The sequence below is a fragment of the Cavia porcellus genome, unplaced genomic scaffold (assembly GCF_034190915.1).
Source record: "Cavia porcellus strain 051 isolate PalLab524CR breed Dunkin Hartley unplaced genomic scaffold, mCavPor4.1 scaffold_15, whole genome shotgun sequence".
Classification (NCBI taxonomy): domain Eukaryota; kingdom Metazoa; phylum Chordata; class Mammalia; order Rodentia; family Caviidae; genus Cavia; species Cavia porcellus.
In genome coordinates, this window is record NW_026947498.1 from 59,097,663 (window position 1) to 59,122,722 (window position 25,060).

Consider the following 25,060-nt stretch of genomic DNA (forward strand, 5'->3'; position numbering starts at 1 on the left):
GGAGAAGTCTTAAAAATTAAAGTTGCTTTAAAATGATTAACCTAAGAGGTTGGGGATGTAGCTCAGTGCCTGCCTAACAAGCTCAAGATCCTAGGTTTGATGGGGGGGGGGGGGCACACCCACAAGACAATTAACCTGATTTTGGTATATAGAATATGCAACAATGTAGGAAATACTAGATAAGAAAACATAAATCAGTATAAGACAACTCCAAGTTAACAAGGTCTAAAGCAAGAAAATGACAGATGCAGGGAAGAGAACAGATGTAGAGAAAATTTTGATTTGCCAACTGCCTTACAGTATGACTTACCAAATGAGCTACATTTAAAAAACAAAAACACAGACAACAGAATACTGAATTGCATGACTGGGTAACTGTTCATTATCAGGAAGCAAGAGAGGTATTACATTCAATTTAAGGTAGTAAATTAAGTAGTTTGCTTAGGTCTGAGAACACGCAGATAAAAGCTACCCTAGAGAAGAAAAGTTACAGAAAGACCATGATGCTAGATCTTTCTCCATTGAGGAACTCTTCATACTTTTCAACTTAAATTATGAGTTTTATTTGTAAAGTTAGTGACTATGTTTATCTTTTCACTCCTAGACACACAGCATCAGGCACAGATTTGGCACACAGAAAGTGGTACAACTACTTGCAAAGCAGTTCTGGCCTACTGGACTTCCAAACACTACATGCATAATTAATAAAGTAAATAAATATATGAATACCTAAAAAACTCAGTTTAAGAGTTTCTTTGCAATAGTGCAGTCTCCAAACTGGAGGGTCCAACTCTGTCTTACACTCCAAAAATTACACAAAATTACTTTTTACCACAATTTGTTAGACGTACAGTTATTCCAGCACACTATTGATTAGATATATATTCCACAATAAATAGTTTATAACTTTGTTTAAAACAGTTTTGGGGGGAGGGTATATAGCTCAGCCTGGCAAGCTCAAGGTCTTGAGTTGAATTCCCAGTAGCGCCCCACCAACAAAACAAAACAACACAAAAAAGTTTTAGGATTTCAATTATGTTCAGAAAATTGTTTTTAATGTCTAAACATTTTGTCTTGATCAAATCACTGTATCTTTGAACTAGGAAAATTCACTGTTACATACACATATTTAATTTTTTTTTTTTTTTACTTAACCCACTAAAAATGAATGAGACAGAATTACTAAAAACATTTTTCTTTTGAACAAAAATTGCTTTTCAAATGGTTTTAGGGAAGGCAGCAAGAGAGACAGCCCATATGTAAGAGTGGTCTATAGACCCACAAATCACAAGTAATTTACTGAGATTTCCATAAATTATAAAGTAGTAAGTGGCAGTGTGAGTTACATCTTCACAAAATAGCAGGCTTCCTCCTCACCTGTTTGAGGGCCAAATGGGGTTTGTGGCGGCCCATTCTGTTGTGGTTGCTGTAAAGGACGGAACATAACACATCTGTTTCTGCATCTAGCATTTGGCTCCTCAGAGACCGTGTAACAAGATGGCATTCTTTAATTACAGCCGCAATACAAAATTCTAAAAGAGATGTTTAATTGAGACAGTGTGTATTTCTACATTAAGTTTACTATACGAAAAATACAATTAAAAAAGCATCTTTCCTTTTTTGCTTTAAATTTTTTAAAAATTAGTCTGCATGAACATAACAAAGGATATTAATTACATTGAGAGGCTGGGAAAAAGTGACAGATGATATAAACTCCAGGAAATCATTGACAAATCAAAACAGAACAGAATATATTTTATTTCTTTACATCACACCATGACTTATGTAATCTTTCCTGTGACTATTCTGAGACATTTGGGTATACTTACGCCTTAAGTAACATGAAATTGGGTATATGTCACATCATCTTTAAGCTCCCCATTTTGCTATGCATGTAAGATACAATCAACCAACAGTCTTCCAAGTCAATGGAACTGTATTTGAATACCACTTTAAAACAGACAAGCATATGCAGCCTGTACTCCATATCTAGAAGTTGCACATCTGTAGGTTCAACCAACCTCAGATGGAAAATACTTGGAAAAAAAAATTAGATCCTTACTCTGTACTCACATTTTTGTCACTAAACAATGCAATATTACAACTATTTACACAGCATTTACATTGTATTATAAGTAATCTAGAGCTAATTTAAGATATACAAGTGGCTTGTGTAGGCTATACACAAACACTACACCCTTTTATACCAGCTACCTGAGCACCTGCAAATTTTGGGATGCGAGTTCCCAGAATAAATACAAAGTACAACTATATTCGAAAAAGAAACCACCATGCCCACTATCAGTTACAATATTTGGTGAGTACCTGACTACACACAGATGCCTAGGTGCTTCCTAATCTGAAAAGCTAAGATACAAGTAACAGCTCTAAGGTAAGAACCTATCTCACTAGGTGGGTGGAAGCCGAACTTTCTACATAACAGAGAATTTTGCTACTGTTCCAATGACTAAGCGAAAACAGGACTAACTGCCATCGGGATGAGGAACTGGTTAATTTCCCCTGCCTAACTGGAATCCTCTTAATGAATTTCTGAGGAAGATGTATCTGTAAACTGGATTAAGACAGATACAAAGGAGGTTGTGATGACTTGACTGCGCTGAGCAACATAAATTTGCTAAAACAGTAACTGCTGTAATTTTAGTGCTTATTTACTATACCAGGCAGTGTTCCAAATCCTTTTCTTATAGGATCAACTCTTTTATTCCCTAAGTCAGACCTAGAGACTGGGTACTTCTTTATTCCCACTTGAAAGTGCACTCCCTGGCATTTTTATAGCAGAATATTGTCTTAATATCCTGTTTCTTTAAAATTTTTCGAAAAGGGAAAGTAGGAATGTATTATGTAAAAATGTCTGTAAATAGCTTGTACGGGTTAATGGGTCAAACAGCATCTACAATCTAAAATCTAACTCATTTCAACTACTTTCGTCGTATTTCTTAAGTAATGAGTTTGTACTTCTTATATTTTGTGACATTTTGTGTTTTTTTGTGCAGTTCTGTATTTGTAAAACAGATCTCAGTTGATGGAATGGATAAAATGCACACGTTTACAATTGTCAAGAAAAAAAAAAAAAAACAGGGAAAAACGTGCACCGAGGCACAGAAAAGTCAACTAACTAACCAGCTCCTACTATGCCCCAATGCCTAATCAACAATCACTACAGGCTGGTAAAACAGTTCGCAGAACACTCGGTACGAAAGTCTGTAAGTCAGGAGGCTCGTATCATGCCACAAGAGTCAGGGAAGATAAGCTCCGTCTAACGTATCAGAAACAGAGGTCCAGAGACCTTGTGATTAAAGTCCAAAGCGCTTGGGACCGTCCCCAATTCCTCCGGAGGCAGAAGGGATTAGTGAAAAAGGGTAAATTCGCCGGGCCTAACCCAACACACACTCCCAGGCAGCCCCCTAACTTTGGCCCTGCGTCCCCAGCCAGACACAAGGACCGGCGGAACACAGCGGAACCAAAGCCTCCCAGCGTCCGCGCCCTTCCCGGCGTGCCCCGGGCTCAGAAGTCCCGCCCCCACAGTGCATCGCGGCCCTCGGGCGCCCGGGGAAACGTGGGTCCTACTCGCCAGACCCTCACTCACTCAGGGCGGCGCTGGGGTCCTTTACTGTCACCGTGCTGCGGCACCCGGCTTTGAGGATCCTCACGCGGTTCCACGGATCGGAGACTGGCCGCATGGGAGCAGCCATCTTGCGCGGCAGGGGAAAGCCGAGCGTAGGCGGAGCTGGGTGAGACCAAGCGGTGTGGTGAACTGAGGGGAGTGAGACGGAGTCCGGGGAGGCGATGGGGCGGGGCTGGGAGAATGATGAGGCGGGGCCGGGAGGGGCGACCGGAGGTGGGGGTGGCCTACGAGGCGGAGTCCTGGGCGGAAACAGGACTGGGAAACCCCAGTCCGTAATCCAGCCCTCAGTAACCAAATCCTCGCGAGACTTTCTTGGCGAGGGAGATTTAAACTGGTACTGCTCCATCAGAGTCTCTTGTGATTTTGGGTGAAGAGTCAATATTTATCCGCCCCTCATCCCGCAGGAAGTATTGAGCCCCACTGTCAGGCTTTTAACAGAGGTGGAAACTGAGGCCCAACCCCCAACTGCGCCTCAGCCATTAGGAAAACAGAAGTGAAATTTAAGAGGTTATTCTAAGTGTGGAGATGAAAACGAAAACGGGGGTTTTCTTTGAGTAGTCAGGAAGGGTTCCTTCCTGCGTTAGCTGACCCGCAAAACTTCATCTCATCAAAGAACTATAAAGGTCACCTGACTATCATTCCCATCCTCCTTCGGTCAGTGTCTAAGACTAGCTGATATTCCAACTTATGCTGATCTTTTCGCATTAATATATGTCTGATAGTTCATTTAACCTGATGTCCCCACCAATATGTGAAGAGAGCATATTCGTGGGTTTTGGAAACAGCCATAATTAGTTCTGTGATCTGTGGAAAGTTACTTAATTCCTCCAGACCTTTGTATCCCCATGGGAAAAATGAGGATACTAATAGTATCTACTTCACAGGAGTATAGTATGCTTTAGAACAGTACCTAGCATAAAACATTTACTATAATTAAGTAGTATTTAAAATAATAGTCTATTCCCTTGTTGAAGTCATTGTCACTCTCTCCCTCCCTCCTTTCTCTTTCTTTTTCTGCTTTTGCAGATACTGCTTTCTTTAGCTGGACCATCTCTACAAAACAATTGCCGTAGAGTTGTCATCTTTGATATTTCTTCCTAAACACCTTATCCTCACTCCATATCTTTGTATAGAGACCCCTTTAATGTAATATAGTCCGCAGTGCATGGTTGACCTGTATACCTATTAATTTCCTGTTGTGGCTTTAACAAATTACCACAAATTTTGTTAATGGCTTGAAACAATGATGTTTGTGGAGTTGAGAAGATGAAAATTAAACTTTATGGACGGAAGTTGATGGGGCTGGTTCCTTCTGAGGGTCTAGGTAGGTAAGAGAATTTGTTCCCTTGTTTTTTGGTTTCAGTTTTGTTTTCAGTCCTAGGGGTTGAACTCTGGGCCTTGACAGTGAGCTACATCCCATTCCTTTTTGTGTGTTTGTATTTTTTATTTTGAGACAGGTCTCTGTGAGTCACAAAGGTGGTTAAGTTATTGAATTGCTGTGCTTGAACTTGCAGTCCCCCTTCATCATCCTCCCAGAGTGTTGGAATTACAATCACATACCAGCACACTCAGTGTGTTTGTTTGCTTTATCCAGTTTTTGGTAACTATACTTATTCCCTTGCATGTTCTCTTCCTCAATCTTCATATTCAGTGGCATCTTCCTGTCTCCTCTCCCACCTTTCTCCTTTTCAGGTATCAGAGGACTCTAACAAGGATGGAATCAAGAACTTAGAAGGATTGACTTGAAGTTCAAAATGCCTTAATTTCTATGAGCTAGGAAAAAAATAGAGATAGCTACAGATAAGGATCTGGTGGGATGTAGTATGAAAAGATAAGAGGGAGCCTGAGAATGAGAGCTCTGTGTACTCATTGGAAGAGGATTTAAGATCATTAGCAAGAATGGAGGACCAGGAGATGGAGTGCTGGATGAGCAGTGTTGAAGTCAGGGCTTCTTGAGCTGGGGACTGTGGAAAAAACACAGGCTACATTCAGGATACATTAAGAAGTTAGGTTCTAGGACCATGCTTTAAAATTACTAGACTCCAAAAAAGCAAACAACAAAAAACTGTTACAGACACAAAGTCATTTTTAATGGTCACTTTAGATACATATAACTGCCTACCTCATTAATAATCCAAGAAACCTAAGTTGAAATAATTCTGAGGTACTATCAAATAAAGAATAAAAAGCATTTTTCCCTGTGCCTTAACACAGCCCCATCCCCTAGAGATGGTTCATAATTTGAAATATTGTAGTAAATATGTGTTGACATGAATTCTGGGGAGTGGGGTTGTTTTTCATTAATGGGGATTAAACCTGATATCTTACACTAAGCTACATTCCCTGCCTTACTTACTTTTTATTATTTAATTTTATTTTGAGATAGTGTCTCAGTAAGTTGCCCAGGCTGACCTTAAACTTATGATCCTCTTGTTTCAGCCTCTCAAGTGATAGACCACCGACATGAGCAATTTTTGATGATACAGCAAGGTGTTTGTTGTTGTTGTTTTAAAATACTCTATTGGGGTTGTTTTGACAAAACCAGGTTCTTGCAGAAAACAAAATATAAGAAACTCTATTTACTTAATACTTTTGTGTCTGAAATTTTCACCCAACTTTTTACCTGATAAGTTGACAGTTGTTGATATAGATTGCTACAAGAGCAATGTAAGCTCCTAGGGTCTTCCCAGCATCAGATAGAGAACATTCTTTGTGTCATCAAAATCCATAGCAACCAAGAAAACTCTTCTGCTTCTCACAGCCTGACGATAAAATATCAGGGAACACTACCAAAGTACCTAACAGTCTGGAATGGGTAGATTCCAAACCTTAGGTCTTCAGCCATCAGATTAGTACAGAATTCTGGTAAGGCTTCCAGAACTCTCATGCTAGAAGGATAAAAACAGAACAAACAGTGTTATGGCCCTCCCAGAGAGGATCAAGTATTTAGTTCTCTAAATGAAAGGTTTTTATTTTTTAAGCAATTTAGAAAACTGTATGTTTAGTGTGATTGCATGAGAAATATAGATGTATACATTGAAGGAAAAGTCTAGAAGGATCCAAACAGAAGTATTAACAGTGATCATTCTTCAGCAGTAGGATAGATATGTTTCTTCTGTGACCCTGTTTTTGTTTCTATTTGCTGTTGTAATGAGAACAAAATTCATTGTAATACAAAAATATTGTGCACAAAAATCTTAAGAGATGTGTGTATGTGTTATGAGCATGTGCACATGTGTTAACATAGTCACACATACTTTTTAGCCTATTCATTTATGACCTTTCAGCTCCAATCCCATGCTTCTCTTAGGCTGACTAGGACTACACAAACTACAGTACATCTTTGCCAGCTGGTTGTTGTATCAGTGTCGGCCGCTAGAGGGAGGTAAAAGGCAGGAAGGAAAAAGAAGTTACTTTGCTGCCTTACCTAATCCTGTTGTCCAGCAAGGACTCCAGCTAAGGCCCATTCAGTTTCCTGAGTCTTTTTGACATTTCTCAGAATTACTTTCAAAAGAATCCAAAAGCAAATGGATGATAGTGTGTCCTCAGAAATCAGAGTCCTTTCCTTTTCTGGGTTTCTTCTGTTTCCAAATGAATTTTAGGAGTGTTTTCTCTAGATCTGTAAGGCATGTTCGTGACATTTTGATTGGGATTGCATTGAATCTGTGTAACAGTTTTGGGCGTATGACCATTTACAATGTTTGTTCTTCTTAGCCAAGAGCAAGGAATATCCTTCCATTTTTCTAATATCCTCTTCAATCTCCTTTTTAGAGTAGTATAATTTTCAGCATATAGGTAGGTCTTTTACATTCTTGGTTAGGTTGATTCCTAAGTATCTGACTTTTTTAGATGCTATTGTGAAAGGCAATATTTCTGTAATTCTCTTTCAGTGATTTTTTTGTATGTGTACAGGAATGCTGTTGATTTTTGAGTGTTGACTTTGTGTCCAGCTAATGGAGTGTTTGGGGTCTTCTATGTAGAATATCATGTCATCTACAAATAATGATAATTTAACTTCTTCTTTTCCTATTTTTATTCCTTTTATTTCTCTTCTTGTCTGATTGATATGGCTAATATTTTTAGAACTATATTGCATAGGAGTGGTGATAGTGGACATCCTTATCTTGTTCCTGATTTTAGAATGCAGGCTTTCAGTTTTTGTCCATATAGTATAATGTTGGCTGTTGGACTGTCATAAATGTCCTTTATGAGATGGAGGTACATGCCATCTATTCCAAGTTTCTGAAGGGTTTTTAACATGAACAGGTGTTGAACTTTATCAAAAGCTTTTTCTGCATTTGTTGACGTGATCATGTGGTTTTTGTCTTCGCTGCATTCTATTTGCCGGTATTTTATTGAGAATCTTTGCATCAGTGTTCATTAGCAAGATTGGTTTATAGTTCTCCTTTTTAGTTGGGTCTTTCTCTGGTTTTGATATCAGAGTGATTCTTGCCTCCAGGAATGATTTAGGGAGCACTGCTTTTCTTTCAATTTCATTGAAGAGTTTGAGGAGTATTGGCATTAAGTCTTCTCTACATTTCTGATAGAATTCAGCATTGAATCCATCAGGACCTGGGCTTTTCTTTGTTGGCAAGTTTTTAATCACATTTTTTATTTTAGTAGCTGATATTTGATTATTCAAAATTGTTATATATTCTCGATTGAGCTTTGGTGATTCATATGTTTCTAGAAATCTGTCCATTGCCTCTGTGTTTTCCACTCTATTTGAGTAAAGATATTCAAAGTAGATATTTGTGATCTTTTGAATTTTCATGGGATCTGTAGTAATTTCCTTTTTTTCAGTCCTTATTGCATGAATTTGGGATTTTTCTTTCTTTTTCTTCATAAGATTAACTAGAGATTTGCCAATTTTGTTTATTCTCTCAAATAACCAGCTTTTTGATTCATTAATTCTTTGTATTTTTTTTTTTTTAGTTTCAATTGCATTGATTTCTGCTCTAATTTTTACAATTCCCTCTCTTCTATGAGCTTTGGGTTTAACTTGTTCTTCTGTTTCTAGGAGCTTGAGATGAAGCATTAGGTTATTTATTTGTGCTCATTCTGTTTTCTTGATATGACAATTTATTGCTATATATTTTCCTCTTAAAACCACTTTCATTGCATTCCACAGATTACAGTATAGTGTTTCCACATTTTCACTGAGTTGTGTGTATTGCTTTATTTATTGCTTTGCATTTGGGCTGCTCTTGTAGCTTATTCTGTTCAGTATGATATGATGGAAATAGCATCTAAGGATTCCTGAGGTCAGATGCCAAGATGCCTTGTAGCATCTGCTTTTGCTCAGGGTGGATTCCAGCTACTGTATGAAAGAAGTCTAGCTTATCCTACTGGAAGAAAGAGCCTATATAGGAGCAGGTCCTCAGAAATGAGATACTATCCAGGTTATCCTATTGGAAGAAAATCTATGTTGAAAAATGTCCTAGAAAATGAGATGGTATGTAGAAGAGAGGTCACATGGGGGAAAACTGAGCCCCATATGTAGGTGTGAGACCAGTTAGTATCACAAGAAAAGAGAGACCTAGCCATCCTAACCTACCTTAACCATTGAAGCCATCTGTGGAAGGATAAGAGATGTATGAAATCAAACCATTTTGGATCCTCTTAGAAGCATTCAGGTCACCCAGGGCCAACACCACCATTTGGAGGACAAATTATCTCTGCAGAGGCTTGCCCAAACTCCTAACCCACTGTGGTCATTAAGCTTAATTATGTCAACTTGCTTGGTGGAGGAGCCACCTAGGGGATTAATAATGCACAATTCTGGGTGTGTAATGGAGGTATGATTTTCGGTGCTATCTATGATGCCTGACCCCTCCTGTACATCATTGTTTCCCTGACCTATTTCTTGACTGCCATGAATGAGTAGCTTTTTTTTACTATGCTCTTCAGCCATGATGTTCCAGCATCCAAGCCAGAAAAGCATAAACCAAGTCTACTGACACCATGAGACAAATTAGACTCTTTTCCTTTAAACTGAATTAAAAGATGCAAAACAAAAAGAATTCCCGGGAGCCCTACGAAGCTGATTCTCCAGAAATTATTTACCTGTTCCTTAGCCATTCAGGTACTCAGAGGCCACAGCAGCCTTGGTTCAAGGAAGACTGAATCAAGCATTGCTGAATTCGTGCAGTGCTGTTTTTACTGGCATGCAGAATGCAACAGTTGTGATGTCAGGAAAGCTTCTGCCCATTTTTCAGAGAGAAGCCTGGAATGCCAAGCAAGGAATCCTTGAGAGGGTGGTGCATGAAGCTGTGGGAATGAAGTCAAAGTGCAATGAGACTTGAAGACTCCAAGAAGTCAGACATGCCAGGGAAATGGAATGTCTGCTGAGGAAAACTGCAGACTATGAGGGGAACTAGGTCAATAGGGAGGCTGTGTTGGCTGCAATGGGCAAGGTCATAGGTATGGAGCTGCCCAACTCATGTCTCACTACCACATGCTACAGATTTCAGATATGGAGCTACTGGATTTAATGTGCTACAGATTTCAGATATGGAGCTACTGGATTTAATGTTTGGCCTGCTGGGTTTCAGTCTTGCTTTGGTCCTATCCTTTCTTTTCTTAAAATCTCCCTATTCATTTTTGGAATGAGAATGTTTACTCTGTGCCATTGAACCTTGGCATTATGTAATGTTCTTTTTAAAATATTTTTCCCTTAAATGTCAAAGGAGATTTTTGACCCAGACATTTTTGCAAAGATTGAGACTGTTAAGATTTTTTTTTTTTTTTTGTCATTTTCATTTTTATTGGTACCGGGGATCGAACTCACGACTACCTGCTTGCAAGGCAAGTACTTATGCCGCTGAGCTAAATCCCCAGCCCCTGACTGTTAAGATTTTGAGGAAGGGATTATTGTCTTTCAATTGTATGACATTGTTAGGAATTATGACCTTGTGTTTACTTGGAGATTAAATACTATTTAAAGAGACATGTTTGAGTGTCAAGTTGATAAAGGGTGAGAAATGGTAGTTACCCTTAATTGTGTCAACTTCAATGGCTTGGGAACCACATAGAAGACTAGTAAAGCACATTTCTGGGTGGATTATGGAGGCATGACTTTGGAAACTGAGTGACAGGCCATATCCTTCTTTTTAGTGCTCAAATCAGTTTTATGGGTCCTATAATTTTTTTTTTGGTTTTTGGTTTTTGCTTTTTGGTACCGGGAGTCAAACTCACAACCTTGTGCTTGCCAGGCAGGTGCTTATGCTGCTAAGCTAAATCTCCAGCCCATATGGATCCTATAATATAAAGTAATATTTTAATTGGGTGATAATCTATTTCATTCCATTTATACTCTAATCAATTAGACACCACTAATGGTCCCTTCTATGCAAATAAGTCAGGTTGCCATTTTTTTCTCATTGCTTATTACAGTAACACACTAAGTTTGCCTCTTCTAGTTAATCACTACCAACTGGTCTTTGTCACTGTGGGATTGCATTATCCCCTCTGCAATCAGGAAGTCCATTTCAATGGCAGTGTCATATACTATCATAGTAACCAACAGAAACTATCATTGAGAATACTATGAAGAGACACTGGCAGCCTTTCCTTAAGGTACTTCTCAATGTGTTGGTGAGAGGTATGACTTCTCAACTCCTTTAAAAGACATGATTTTTGGGGTGGGGTGAATGTGCAGACCACAGACTATGTCTCTACCCTAACACATCAATTTCTTCAAGACTTTGGCTTCCTCCTCCTGCATCATGACAGGAAAATTCTGGCATCTTAACCTCACTAAATGTATGTAACACAGCTATCTACTCTTGTGGCTCCAAGACTCTCTAGTAACTCATGTGATGGCCCACAGTTTGGCACCCTATCAGTATATTTGGCTTAGTTCAGTGTTTAATATTCCATTTCCTTTGGTCTAATAGCCTTAAAATTAACATTACTTCATTTGTGTTGCTAAAAAAGAACTACCCTTTGCAATTATTTTAGAGTATAAAGTATTTCATTTTTTCTATGCCAGACTTTGTATTTGTCCCCTGGAGCAAACAGAGATCTGATTCTAGATATAATCCTAGACATAATGAGAAGTGACTTGCCTGTGTCCTGAGCTTATCACAGGGCCTTCATACTAGTCTTCTAGTATGATGTAAGCCTACGAGGCACACACATAGACTGATCCAAGATTCCTAGCTTTTCCTGAGTCCAACTACATGGGCCCTACTCTAAGACACATCATAGTCTTTAACAATAACTTTCATATATGAGATTTATGAGTTTGAATTTCATTTACTTTGCAATTCTGCAACCCACAGAACTGAATTTTCAGTCAAGATCAGCCGTGATACTGTAAGATATGTGATTCTTATAGGGCTGCCATAGAAGCTCTCTGTTCTTATGTGACTCAGACTGAGAAGTAGAGACCCAAACATAGCATTTTGTGTAGGCTCTCTGGTGAGCTCAGAAGCATCACTTTTAAGAGTAAAGGTCTTCTGATCCCCAGTGAACTTCATAAGTTTTCATCACAATCACCCTATACACCACAGTATGATGATAAGTATACTATGGATTTCTCATATCTATTTTTGTTGGATGAAGATATCATTACTGTGCTCAAAGCTAAGAACATAGTCACACCAACTATAGAATACAATATTCAAAACTATGTCCTGGGACCACTTCTGATTCCAAATATCATATCAGTCAGAGGCATTTAGGAAAACAGAACAAACAGAATGTATTCCATGTGATACGGAGAAGTTAAAGGATACAGGCAATTGGTTAAATGCATGTTTAAGATTGAAATACAAAACTACTTGTGACCTCTCTCTGCTGTGTACCCCCCGGCTCCCCAGCCCCAATGGAGAGCAAATAGGACCAGGGATAAGCTGGAATTGCAGGCAGTAAAACCCTCCACTCCTCCCACGCTGCCTTTAGAAGTGGCTGGCAGAGGGTGCACCATTCCCAAGCATGTGAAAGTACTTGCATGTTGGTTTGGATTTGCTATGTGGAGCTCGATCTGTCACCGAACTTGGCAGCAGAGGCAGTGGACCGCAGTGAGGCAAAGCTTTTAACTGCTTTCACTCTCTGCAAGGCTCCTCCTCATATAGGCAGCTTTTTAACTATGTCAGCAAGAGGTCCTCACAATAATCTCACAGGAGTACTTTCCACCATCATTAGTGGTCCAGAGGGAATCTAAAAGAGCAAAACCACTTGGCCGTATTGTGCTTCCCTCATGCCCCGTGGATGCTGGGACCCACAACACCTGCTGGTGCCTTGGCGACACTCTCTACCTCCTGGACCTAATGCTGCTGTTGATCTTCAGCTCCCATTCTTTCTCCCAGAATCTTGGACTACAGCAGATTAATTATACTAGTTTGACGAGAGATTCAGCAACTGCTTCACTCAACAGAGGATCTCAGCAGGCTCCAGTCAGTGTGGTGAGTATGCCCCTAAACTAGAGGTGTACAATGGGTAAATAGGGCCAGTAGTAAAGCTCTCTCCACCTAACTTTAAGACCTTGGTGAGTCTGGCAAGAGTGTGGGTAACTCCTTCCTCCACACAATGACCATCAGGCAAAGTGAGAAGTGTGCCAATAAGGACTCCCCCAACTTGGAGAAAATCAAAAGGGCTTATGAAACACACAAGCACACAATAGGGACACAGTAGGGACTCAGCTGATACAAACACTATACACAGGGAGATTTGGTGACCTAGAGTAACCTGAAGATAAAGTAACAGCAGGAACTAAGAGTTGACCTACATCAATACTACTAGGCTTGGGGGCTGGGGATTTAGCTCAGTAGCATAGCGCCTGCCTTGCAAGCAGGCAGTCGTGAGTTCCATCCCCAGTACCGATAAAAAGGAAAAAGACCAAAAAAAAAAAAAAAAATACTACTAGGCTTGGTAGGCTAGCCCAGGAAGAATATAGGACTCACCTAACAGGCCCTGCATGAGGAATTCAGATGAGTGACCCTCCTCTTCACTGTGGTGCTCAGCAATCAGACAAATATTAACCACACAGTAGGACCCTAAGATCCACACTACCAACAGTAGAGACTTTTGGGATTGAAAGACCAAATAATTGCCCAAAGGCTGAAAATGACAAAGAAGCAAAATGCAATCTCAAACATCTAGCCCATCAGGAACAGGTACAGGTGACATTGAAATACAGGACTTTAAAAGTCATACCTCAGAAATCTCCAAAAAGTTCGCAAGTGAAATAAAGAAACAAATTCATGAGGCTATAGAGGAAATCAAATTAGCAATAGTTTTTCACGTAAAGTCAGGAACAACAACCATAGTAAAGGAGCTGATCAGCATAACCAGAGAAGAAATAGATTTTAAAAAATACAGGCATATGAAACCTTGAATGAACAATATAGAAAACAAGAAGAGTCTATGAAACAAATTCAAGGAGCTATCCAAGAAACAAAAACTTCTATTAAAAGCTGGAAAAACTGGACTTCCAGGAGAAAATGGCAGACAAATAACAGCAGCCATGGAGGCTCTCTGAAATTACCAGTTTAGAATCCAGGAGCGGTGCCGTGTGAGGAGTCCTACGTGAGGGGAGATGTACCCTGCCAACCCAGGAACGAACTAAGCTGAGAGAAACCAACTGGAAATGCAATCCTAATGCTGTAACAGGAACAGATAAAATCTCAGTGCGGAAGCTGGATCCCACGCCATTGGAAGCCATGATTTGAATTTCCTGCTGCCGATACTGCGTCCCAATCCGCAAGGCAGGGAGAGAGACGCGCAAAAGCTCTAAGAGCTGAAATCGGCAAACCGAATGGCGTTGAGAGTGGGACTGGCAGGGAGCCCTGCATCGACCTGCGGTGAGTGAGAGAAATGGGGACCCTTTCATAGACTAAGAGGTTCCATAGACTAAGACCAGGAGATTATACAGAAACCATGTCTCAGAGGACATTCTGAGAACAGCAGACTAGCCAGAACAGGGCCCTGCAGTGACTTTAGTCACATATTCCCCTCTCAAGCGGGATTGGTGGGGAGTGCTTGACCTGGTGACACCGCGGACTAAGATCCAGTGTAGGCTAGCCCAAATCAGGTCCCTGCGCCTGGCGGTGCACCCTAGCAGTGAAGCATTCAGTAGGTTGACCTGGAGGGGCAGGCCCAACAGAGGCTGCCCAGGTCTGTGTCTCCCTAGTACACTGCAGTGGGTGGGAACACCTAGCCAGTGGATTCAAACAAACTGTAACAGACAAAGAGAAAACAAAAACAACAACAACAACAACAAAAAACTGGGCCTCCTACATACGCTTGTATGGAAGGAACAAAAAGTATGGGAAAAGGGAGCAACAAGAAAGGGTCCTCAGTCCCCAATCCTGAGAACACTGATGCAGGAAAGGTAAATGTAAAAGAGAATGAAGACAGAAAACATGCAATATCAAACACAGCACCTATAGACATAAAGCGGTATCTCCGGAGCCTCATAGACAAGTTCAAAAATGAAGTATTTAATGAAATAAAGCAAGAAATAAGTAGAATAGTTAGAGAAATGCTAAGCACCCAAGAAAAAACAGATGGTGGAATGGAAGAACAGAAAAAAAGGGGAGAATTGTTTGATGGAGAAAATAGAGAAAACATAGAATACGTGAAGCAGGTTTAAAGAGATTACCAGGAAACTAAAAACTCTATTGAAAGCTGGCATAATAGCTTAAAAGAAACTAAGGATAGATTATCAGAACTGGAGGACAGATTTGTAAGGAGGGAGCATGAAATGAAAAACTTCTTAAAAAATAACAAGAAAACAGCAATAATACAAAGACTAGAAGATGATAAGAGGATCTATAACTTAAGAATTAAGAACATAAAAGAAGTAGGGACTCAAACAAATGAACTACAAAAGCTATTCACAGAAATAATTCAGGAGAATTTCCCTAATTTAGCAAAAGGTAAAGATACTCAGATGTATGAGGCATACAGGACCCCAGCCACCTACACCCAAACAGAACAACACCCAGGCATATAATAATCAAAATTCCAGAAATCCAATATAAGAACAGAATATTAAAAGCCATCAAAGACAAGAAACAGATCACTTATAAGGGAACACCCATCAGAATTACAGCAGACTTCTCGGCACAAACCAACAAATCACAAAGAGCATGGGACGAAATAATTCAAGCTTTGAAAGATAACAACCTCCAGCCAAGATTGATATATCCTACACAACTGTCCCTAGAAATTGATGGAAAAGCAAGGTGCTTCCAGGATAAAGAGGAACTAGGGGAATTTGCAACCACCAATTCAACTCTACAGAGAATACTGCAGGATATTCTAAAAAAGAAAAATACCAAGACTTCAGAAACAGTGGCAGAAAGCCACAATGAATGGAGCAAAAAGCGAAATGAAGAAGACAAACTGACAACAAATGACAGAAAAAGAGCTCACCAGAAATGAGGCAGAGAAGATCGGATGGTAGGAACAGCTATTTTGGAGAAAACAAGACATCATAATAACTAGTGCTGATTTAGTATCATCATGAAGTCCCATCAAACTTGTATTCTTCTGTCTCCATCGGTCTTAAAAGGCTGTATCTTATTGGATTTTATTATATATAGATAATATAAGTAAAAACTTTTATAGACAAAGAGATTATACAGAAACCATTGTTCATTTTCTGTTAATTGGTTCTAAATACCCTGTAATAATGTCATTCTCTTGAATGGTTTTATAGTGTCTTGATATGTTTGGTGCTACAGTATATGAAGTTATACCCAAAGATTTCAAGGAAAGAGACACTATGGTAACTATTTTTATGTCAGGATATCTTGTGGTGAAACACTATTTTGCTTATTGACCTGCATTGTTCTGTTGTTATGCCCTCTTTTATCTCAGTCTCCTTTTTTTAATTATTTTTTCCTTTTCAATTAAGGGAAAAATTTTAAAAAGCAGGATACATTATAGTAACCCACTTTGATTTCCTATTAACTTGATTTGAAACTCTGTATAACCCTCACCATCTTGCTTTGACTGATTTTCCTGTATTCTGCTTTGCTTACTAAGCTCAAAAGTATAGGCAACAACTGTAAAGACAATAAGATTCATTATGATGCCCATTCTGGTTGACTATTATCTTCTTTTGAAGTCCTCTAATTTCTCCAATGTTTGGTTTTATTGGTCTCATTCTTTACTGTTTTGTTCAATTTTATTATAACTGATGATATAGGCAGTTCTTTTTAAGATAACAAGAGGCATTATGGTAACCATTGTTGATCACCTTGTATTTTATTTTTACATTATGTATTATGTCCATTCTTTTGATTTGACTGACTCTGTCCTGGTATGTCACATTTGGTTTTACTTCCTTCAAAAAAAAAAGTAGGGGCTGGGGATTTAGCTCAGCGGCATAAGCACCTGCCTTGCAAGCAGGCGGTCGCAAAGAAAGGAAAAGAAAGTTATCTAAAAGATATAACTGCTATCTTAAGTGTATAAGATAGATAACCATATTACTGAGTTTTGTTGGATCATTGAACAAAACTGTTTCCAGTCTCACTGTTTGAAAGTCCCTTCTATATGCTTTAATTTTGTAACTTCAACAACTATTTCTAAGATGACAATATGTAATCAACTAGTGATTTTCTACTGTTTATTTTTTCTGAAATTCTGTATAACTTATACGCTTTTTCTGTTTTTTTTTCTTTTTTCTCCTTAAATAAAATTTTTTTAAAAAGCTGGAAAAACTGTAAATGAAGCTGAAGATAGAATTTCAGACCTTGAGGATAGGATTATAGTCATCAGCCATGAAAAGGTAGGACTTTTCAAAACAACAAAGCAACATGAAATGACAATGTATCAGCTTCAGGATGACGCCAAGAGAAATAATGTAAGACTAATAGGCATCAATGAAGATGCAGGGGTCAATGCAAATGATGTAGGTAAACTACTCAGAGTAGTAATAGAAGAAAATTTCCCAAACATGGGGAGAAACCTGATATACAGATAAGGGAGGCATACAGAATGCCAAAGAGTCACAAGCAACATAAATCTACATCCAGACATATAATAATTAGAATCCCAGACATACAGCATAAAAATAGAATACTAAAACTGTTAGAGAAAAGACATCAGAATCATGGCAGACTTTTCAGCACAAACCCTCAAGTTAACATAAGCTTGAGTGAAGTATTTCAATCCCTGAAAGAAAACAACTTTCAACCCAGACTGATATACCCAGAAAAACTTCCATTCAAATTCAGTGGAGAAACAAAATACTTCCATGACAAAGAACAATTGAAGAATTCATGTTCACAAAACCAGCCCTAGAAAGAGTATTGAAAGGCGTACTAGATAGAGACAAAAATGACCATAATCTCCAGAACAACAGCAGAAACACCACCAGGCAGGGCAAACAATTAAACAAAGGAGAAAAGCAGAAAACAAACAATAGAATATAACATGGCAAAGTTGAGCCAATACATAACTGTACATTTATATCCATAAAGGTAAGTGGCCTCAATTCGCCTATCAAAAGAAATAGGTTGACGGAATGGATCAAGAAACAGGATCCCATATTACACTATATGCAAGAAACACATCTAACTTAAAAGGAAACTCATAGCCTAAAATTCAAAGGATGGAAAACATTATTCCATGCAACAGGAACCCAGAAAAAAGCAGGGATACCTATGCTGTTTGCAGACAATATGAACTTCAAGCCCAAATGACTAAAGAGATAAAGAAGGTCATTGCATACTTGTTAGTGGAAAACTTCCAGAAGAAGAACTAACAATTATATATATATATATATATATATATATATATATATATGCACCAAATACAGAAGCACCCAACTATTTAAGACAAATACTAATGGACATGAAAAATCAAATACACAAGAACACAATTGTAATAAGCCACCTTAATATCCCACTGTCACAAAGAGATACATCAACTAGACAAAAAATCAGCAAAGAAATAATAGAACTGAGTGATACTTGTGAGCAAATGGATTTAGTAGATACTTACAGAGTGTTCCACCCAACCACACCAGAATACACATTCTTCTCAGCTGCACATGAGGCATTCTCCAGAATAGACCATATATTAACTCATAAAACATTCTAAGTAAATGCAATGGGATTGCAATTATCCCATGCATAAAATCTGATCATAGTGCATAGACATTGGAAATTGATGGCAAAAGAAATTACAAAACCAGCATAAATGCATGGAAATTAAATAACAGACTTCCAAACAACCAGTGGGCTACAGATGAAATTAAAGAAGAAATAAAGCAATATCTACAATTCAGTGAAAATGTGGATACAACATACCATAACCTGTTGTATGCAATGAAAGTGATCCTAAGAAGGAAATGTATAGCAATAAATTGTCACATCAAGAAAATGGAGGTAGCACAAATAACCTGATGCTACATCTCAAGCTCCTAGAAAAGAAAGGGCAAGTAAAACCCAAAGCCCATAGAAGAGAAGAAATTGGAAAGATCAGAGCAAAAATTAATGCAATTGAAGCTAAAAAAGCAATACAAAAAATTAATGAGTTGAAGAGCTGGTTTGTTTGAGAGAATAAATAAAAGTAATAAACCTCCAGTCAACCTTGTCAAGAAAAAGAAAAACTCAAATTCATGCAATAAGAACTGAAAAGAGAAATCACTACAGACCCCATAGAAATTCAAAAGATCATAAAGACTTACTTTGAAAATCTCTACTCACATATAGTGGAAAACACAAGGAAATGGGCAGATTTCTAGAAACATATGAAGTACCAAAGCCCAATCAAGAAGATATAACCATTTTGAATAACCCAATATCAGCTATTGAAATTGAAAATGTGATTAAAAACTTATGAACAAAGCCCAGGTCTTGATGGATTCATGGCTAAATTCTATGTGGGAAGACGCCTATGATGGCGCCCATTTCCTGCTTCCGGGTTCTTCCCGGCCTGAACAAGCCCGCCAAATTGTCATGTCTGCCCAGTTACCCGTGACGCTAGCCTATCAGCTTGTTAGACGCGCTTCTCTGTGATTGGATACTGCCTCCCCTTATAAGAGGCTGTTCCTGCCCCCAACGGGCGGAAGAGGAACCAACACTGAGGGTGGCGGACCTTGTCAGGTCCGGTTCGCTGTACGCAATAAAGTTTGAGAGCTGATCCTGCTCGAGTTTGGTCTCCTGTCTCCCGCGGCTCCGGTCAATTCTACAAGAAATTTAGAGAAGAGTTGACTCCAACACTTCTTAAACTTTTCAATGAAATCAAAAAAGGAGCAGTGCTCCCTAACTCATTCCTAGAAACAAGTATCACTTTGATACCAAAAGCAGAGAAAGACCTAACTAAAAAGAGAACTATAGGCCAGTCTCACTAATGAACACTGATGCAAAGATGCTCAATAAGGGGCTAGGAATTTAGCTCAGCAGCATAAGTGCCTGCCTTGCAAGCAGGCAGTCGTGAGTTCAATCCCTGGTACTAATAAAAACGAAAAAGAAAGAAAAAAAAGATGCTCGATAAAATGTTAGCAAATAGAATGCAGCAAATCATCAAGAAGATTATACACCACGACCAAGTGGGATTTATTCCAGGAATGCAGGGATGGTTTAATATATGCAAATCAATAAATGCAATACATCACATCAGAGCCAAAAACAAAAATCACATCATCATCTCAATAGGTGCAGAAAAAGCTTTTGATAAAGCCCAATACCTGATCATGATAAACACCCTATAGAAACTTGGAATAGATGGTATCTACCTCAATCTTATAAAGGCCATCTATGACAAAACTAACAGTCAACATTATACTAAATGGACAAAAACTGAAAGCTTTCACTTTAAAATCAGGAACAAGACAAGGATGTCAATTATCACCACTCCTAGTCAATATAGTTCTGGGAATATTAGGGCAGTCAGACAAGAGATAGAAGTAAAAGGAACAAAGATAGGAAAGGAAAAAGTTAAATCATCATTATTTGCCAATGACATGATACTTTATATAGAAGACCCAAAAAACTCCATGAAAAGACTGCTAGAGGTACTAAACAAATTCAGCAGTGTAGCTGAATACAAAGTCAGTGCTCAAAAATCAACAGCATTCCTGTATACAAACCAAAAAACTCACTGAGAGCGAAATTATGGAATTATCGCCTTTCACAATAGCACCTTTAAAAAATGAAATATCTAGGAATCAACCTAACCAATAATGTAAAAGACCTATATGCTGCAAATTGTACTACTCTTTAAAAAGGAGATTGAAGAGGATATTAGAAAATGGAAGAATATTCCTTGCTTTTGGTTAGGAAGAGCCAACATTGTGAAAATGGCCATACTCCCAAAACTGTATGGCCAAACTCGCAAATACAGATTTAATGCAATCCCAATCAAAATGCCACTAACATACCTTACAGGTCTGGAGAAAACACTTCTAAAATTCCTTTGGAAACAGAAGAAACCTAGAATAGCAAAGGCAATTCTGGGCAAGAAAGGCAAAGCATCTCAATTCTTGACTTGAAATTACACTACAAAGCCACAATGATACAATCATCATGGTACTGGCAAAGAAAGAGACCTAAGGACCAATGGAACAGATTAGAAGATGCAAACACAACTACAAAGACACTTATAGCCACCTTATATTTGACAGAGGGGCTAAATATGTTCACTGGAAAAAGAATAGCCTCTTTAATAAATGGTGTTGGAAAAGTTGGCTTTCCATATGCCGAAGGCTGATACTAGACCCATGCCTGTCACCATACACTAAACTTAAGTCTAAATGGATCAAAGATCTAAATATTAAAACAGAAACACTAAATCTATTTGAAGACAAGGTAAGTAGGAAGCTTTGAGACATAGTGGTAGGGAGAAGATTCATGAACAAAATGCAAACTGCACAGGAAATACTTCAAAGAATCAACAACTGGGATCTAATTATTAAAAAGTTTTTGTACTTCAAAAGAAATCACCAACAGAGTGAAAAGAAAACCCACAGAATGGGAAAGAATTTTAGCCAGCAACCCCTCAGACAAAGGACTTATATCCAGAATATATAAAGAATTGAAAACATGAAGCCCCCTGAATTCAAAGATCCTTTCCAAAAGTGGGCATCTGAGCACACATTTCTCAGATGAAGATATACAAATGACAAATAAATACATGAAGAAATGTTCACCATCACTGGTCATTCGAGAAATGCAAATTAAAACAGCACTGAGATTTTATCCCACTTCGGAAAGAATGGCTGCCATCAAGAAATCAACTGATTGGTGAGGCTGTTGGGAAAAAGGAAAGCTTCTCCACTGTTTGTGGGAGTGTAGACTGGTACTGTCACTATGGAAATGAATATGGAGATTCCTCTAAAAACTAGGATTGGAAGTTCCATTCAACCCATCTATTCCCCTCCTGGGTATTTTCCCAGTAAAACTGAAAAAAGTCATGTCACAGTTATATATGTACACCCATGTTTATAGCACCACTGTCATGGTTTATGTCTGGCCCCAGGCCTCATGCATTTGCATTGTGCATTTGTGATTGGTTCATTGTCTAGAGCTTGGATTGATGGTGTCAGTGCTACACCCACCTAGGGGTGGAGCCAGCATATAATTTAATGGCAGGAAGAAACACTCTCTCCCTCTCTCTCTCTCTCTCTCTCTCTCTCTCTCTCTCTCTCTCTCTGGTTTCTGCTTGCTGTTTGCAGCCACCATGAACTGTGGCCCTGCCATGCCACCCTGCCTGGAATACAACTGAGTTGGACTGAGAGGTTCAAAAACTGTAAGAAATAAATCTTTCTTTTCCCAACTTTGGGCATCAGGTTATTTTGTGTCAGCAATGAGTAAAAAATAACTAAGACAGAATTTGGTACCAGAAGTGGTATTGCTATGACTATACATGACCATGTTTTTCAAGAGGCTTTGGAAATGGCTTGTGGGCAGAGTTTGGAAAGGTTCAGACATGATGCATAGCGCTGGAGCAGTTTGGTCTGTTCTTTAGTGAAGAGTCTGGTCAAAGCTCAGAAGACCAGAAGGCTGATAGAAAGCCTGATGGTAAAGACCAGACTTGGGAAGTTTCTGCTGGGAAAAAGGACTGCATTGATTGTTGGACTCCCCAAAATGTGTGGGGAAGAATGTGTGATTTGGCAGAAAGTTTGTCTGCATTTTGCTCATGCAGAGACTTTGCCTGGGACTGAGACTAAGGGAAATGGACTGATTAATCTGGCAAAGGAAATTTCAAGGCAGTTGAATGTTGAGGCTGTGGCATGGCTATTGTTGGGGCTTTTAGCCAGCTTTATGTTGCAAATCAAGAGCAAAGAGCCCAGCAGGATAACTTGCAAAACTGTGAGTTTGGCCAGAAGGAAAACTCCAGGAAAGCTGTGGATTGTAGAGACAGAGATGGGACTTTGACTGCTGAGGAGAAACAGAGAGAGAAAAAAGATGGCCATGGGGCATCCCAAGAAGCAGTGGGTCTCTACCCTTTGCAGCCTCAAAACTGCAAAAGTGAAAGAATTTGCTCAGAGGGGAAAGCTGCAGAGCACTATGCTCCAGAATGGTGACAGAGGCCACATGAGGTTCCAGAATGGTGGCAGCCAAATGAAGTTCCAGAATGGTGGCAACATAGAAAAGCTTTTCTTCACAATCAGGATCACAGAGTCAGTGGTCCAGGCAATCAACCCCTACAGCCAAGAGAGAAAAAAGCCTGGCTACTGCTCTAGCTGGCAGCAAACCTTGGCCCACATGGCGCTGATTTTAGGTGCAAGAAAAGTACACAAATTCTGAGGGTAAATCAGCTTCCTCCTTGATTACAAAGGGCCCGGGAGACCAAGCAGTGTGCCCCTCAGAGGGCAATTTGTAAAGATGTAAAGGTGAAGCCAAAGGTTCAATGGAGACCCCAGAAGTTTGGAAAAGCTAGGAATGTGGATCATCCAAGGAAAGCTGCAAAAAGTGAGCAAAAAAGGTTTAAGAAAGAAGCTGCAGGAGCTGATATCCCTGGAAGTGCTGTGGGGGTGGAATCACGCAAGCCTTTTGGAGCTTGCAAACAGATTGCTTCAAATGCTGAGCATGGAAGTCTAGGACTTAATGTTTGCCCTGCTGGATGTTGGACTTGCTTTGTTTCCAATGCTTTATATCCCCTTGTTTGTAACTTTTGGAATGGTAGTGTTAATCTTGTGCCTTTGCGTTTCAGAAATGTTTAACCTTGTTTCATTTGTACAGGAGGTTACAGTTAACAGTTTGCTGTAGATATGGGAGGAAACTTGGGACTTGGACTTTTCAGCAATGCTGAAACTATTAGGACTTTGGCAACTCTTGGAGATGGACTAAATGTGTTTTGTATAAATGATATACATGAGTCCTGGGGGCCAGGGGCAGAATGTCATGGTTTATGTCTGTGGCCCCCAGGCCTCATGCATTTGTACTATGCATTTGTGATTGGTTCATTGTCTAGAGCTTGGATTGATGTATCAGTGCTACACGCACCTAGGGGTGGAGCCAGCATATAATCTAATGGCAGGAAGAAGGTGTGTCTCTCTCTGTCTTGCTGGTTTCTGCTTGCTATTTGCAGCCACCATGAAGTGCGGCCCTACCATGCCACCATGCCTTGGAGCCAACAGTATGGATTGAAACCTCCAAAAACTGTAAGAAATAAATCTTTACTTTCCCAACTTTGGGCATCAGGTATTTTGTTCAGCGATGAGTAAAAAGTAAGACAAACACAGTTTATAATAGCTAAATCTTGGAAACAACCAAAATGCCCATCAACTGCAGAGTGGATGAAAAAGTTGTATTTTTATACTGTGGAATATTACTCAGCTAAGACTGACATTTATAAATATCACATTGTCTCTCTAGTGTAGAAAAATAATAAACTGAAAGAGTAATAAGATCCAAAATGTATAACAGAAATTGTGAAAGTGAAAGGGAAGGAAAGTGCTCTAAATCATATAACTGTGTACATTTAAGTGAGTAAAATAAATGATATTACTAAGTTATCATTAGATTAGTGAACAGAATGGTTTATATTGTGAATGTTTGAGTTTCTGTGTACCTTTGATCCTTTGATTTTGTAACTTGAATGACTATTTCTAAGAGGACAATATGTAACTCATCAACTAGTAATTTCTTAGCATTAATATTTTTCTTCAAAGCTGTGTGTTACCTCTACCCATTTTTATGTTTGTCTTGTTTTGTTCTTTAAATAAAAAAAAAAAATAAGCAGCAGTACCTCTTCCACACTCTTTCACCCTCAGCAAAATGTTAGGGCAGTGCAAAACCACAGGATGGAGCTAGGAATCTAGGGCAGGAGGAACCCTGCACATGCTGCCGGTGAGTTGGGTAGATTTCTATCCAAAACTGATGTAGTGTGTGGGAGACAACTCCAGTGATTCCCCTTGAATATAAAACAATTACTATGACTTTGATTATCTGGAGACTTATTTCCTTATACAAATATGTACAGAGCTGGCTATGGTATTTCCTTCTG

General features: G+C 39.1%; 2 protein-coding genes and 1 long non-coding RNA gene across 9 annotated transcripts in view; 2 read left to right on the forward strand and 1 right to left on the reverse strand.

Moving 5' to 3' along the window:
* Gtpbp8 (GTP binding protein 8 (putative)) overlaps positions 1 to 915 on the forward strand; it is a 32,801-nt gene extending 31,886 nt beyond the window's left edge. Inside the window, exon 5 of one of the 2 annotated variants that reach the window (XM_063224969.1) lies at positions 605 to 915. In XM_063224969.1, coding sequence (XP_063081039.1) covers positions 605 to 701 — 97 coding nt within the window. In that variant the 3' untranslated portion in view covers positions 702 to 915. The remainder of the gene's footprint in view (positions 1 to 604) is intronic. The other variant, XM_063224967.1, reaches the window with a different exon arrangement.
* The window catches only part of Nepro (nucleolus and neural progenitor protein), an 18,530-nt gene extending 14,722 nt beyond the window's left edge, over positions 1 to 3,808 (reverse strand). The window contains exons 1-2 of one of the 6 annotated variants that reach the window (XM_003469208.5): positions 3,608 to 3,808; positions 1,378 to 1,532 (exon numbers count right to left, since the gene is read on the reverse strand). In XM_003469208.5, the coding sequence (XP_003469256.1) occupies positions 1,378 to 1,532; positions 3,608 to 3,713 (261 nt within the window). In that variant the 5' untranslated portion in view covers positions 3,714 to 3,808. Of the gene's footprint in view, positions 1 to 1,377; positions 1,533 to 3,607 lie in introns of those variants that run through there. The other 5 variants (XM_063224966.1, XM_063224965.1, XM_023564883.2 and 2 more) reach the window with 5 other exon arrangements.
* LOC134470497 (uncharacterized) lies at positions 3,577 to 24,497 on the forward strand. The gene is made up of 3 exons (XR_010039427.1): positions 3,577 to 3,752; positions 12,961 to 13,056; positions 17,314 to 24,497. It is a non-coding gene; the product is annotated as an uncharacterized LOC134470497 (long non-coding RNA).
* Positions 24,498 to 25,060: the final 563 nt, after the last annotated feature.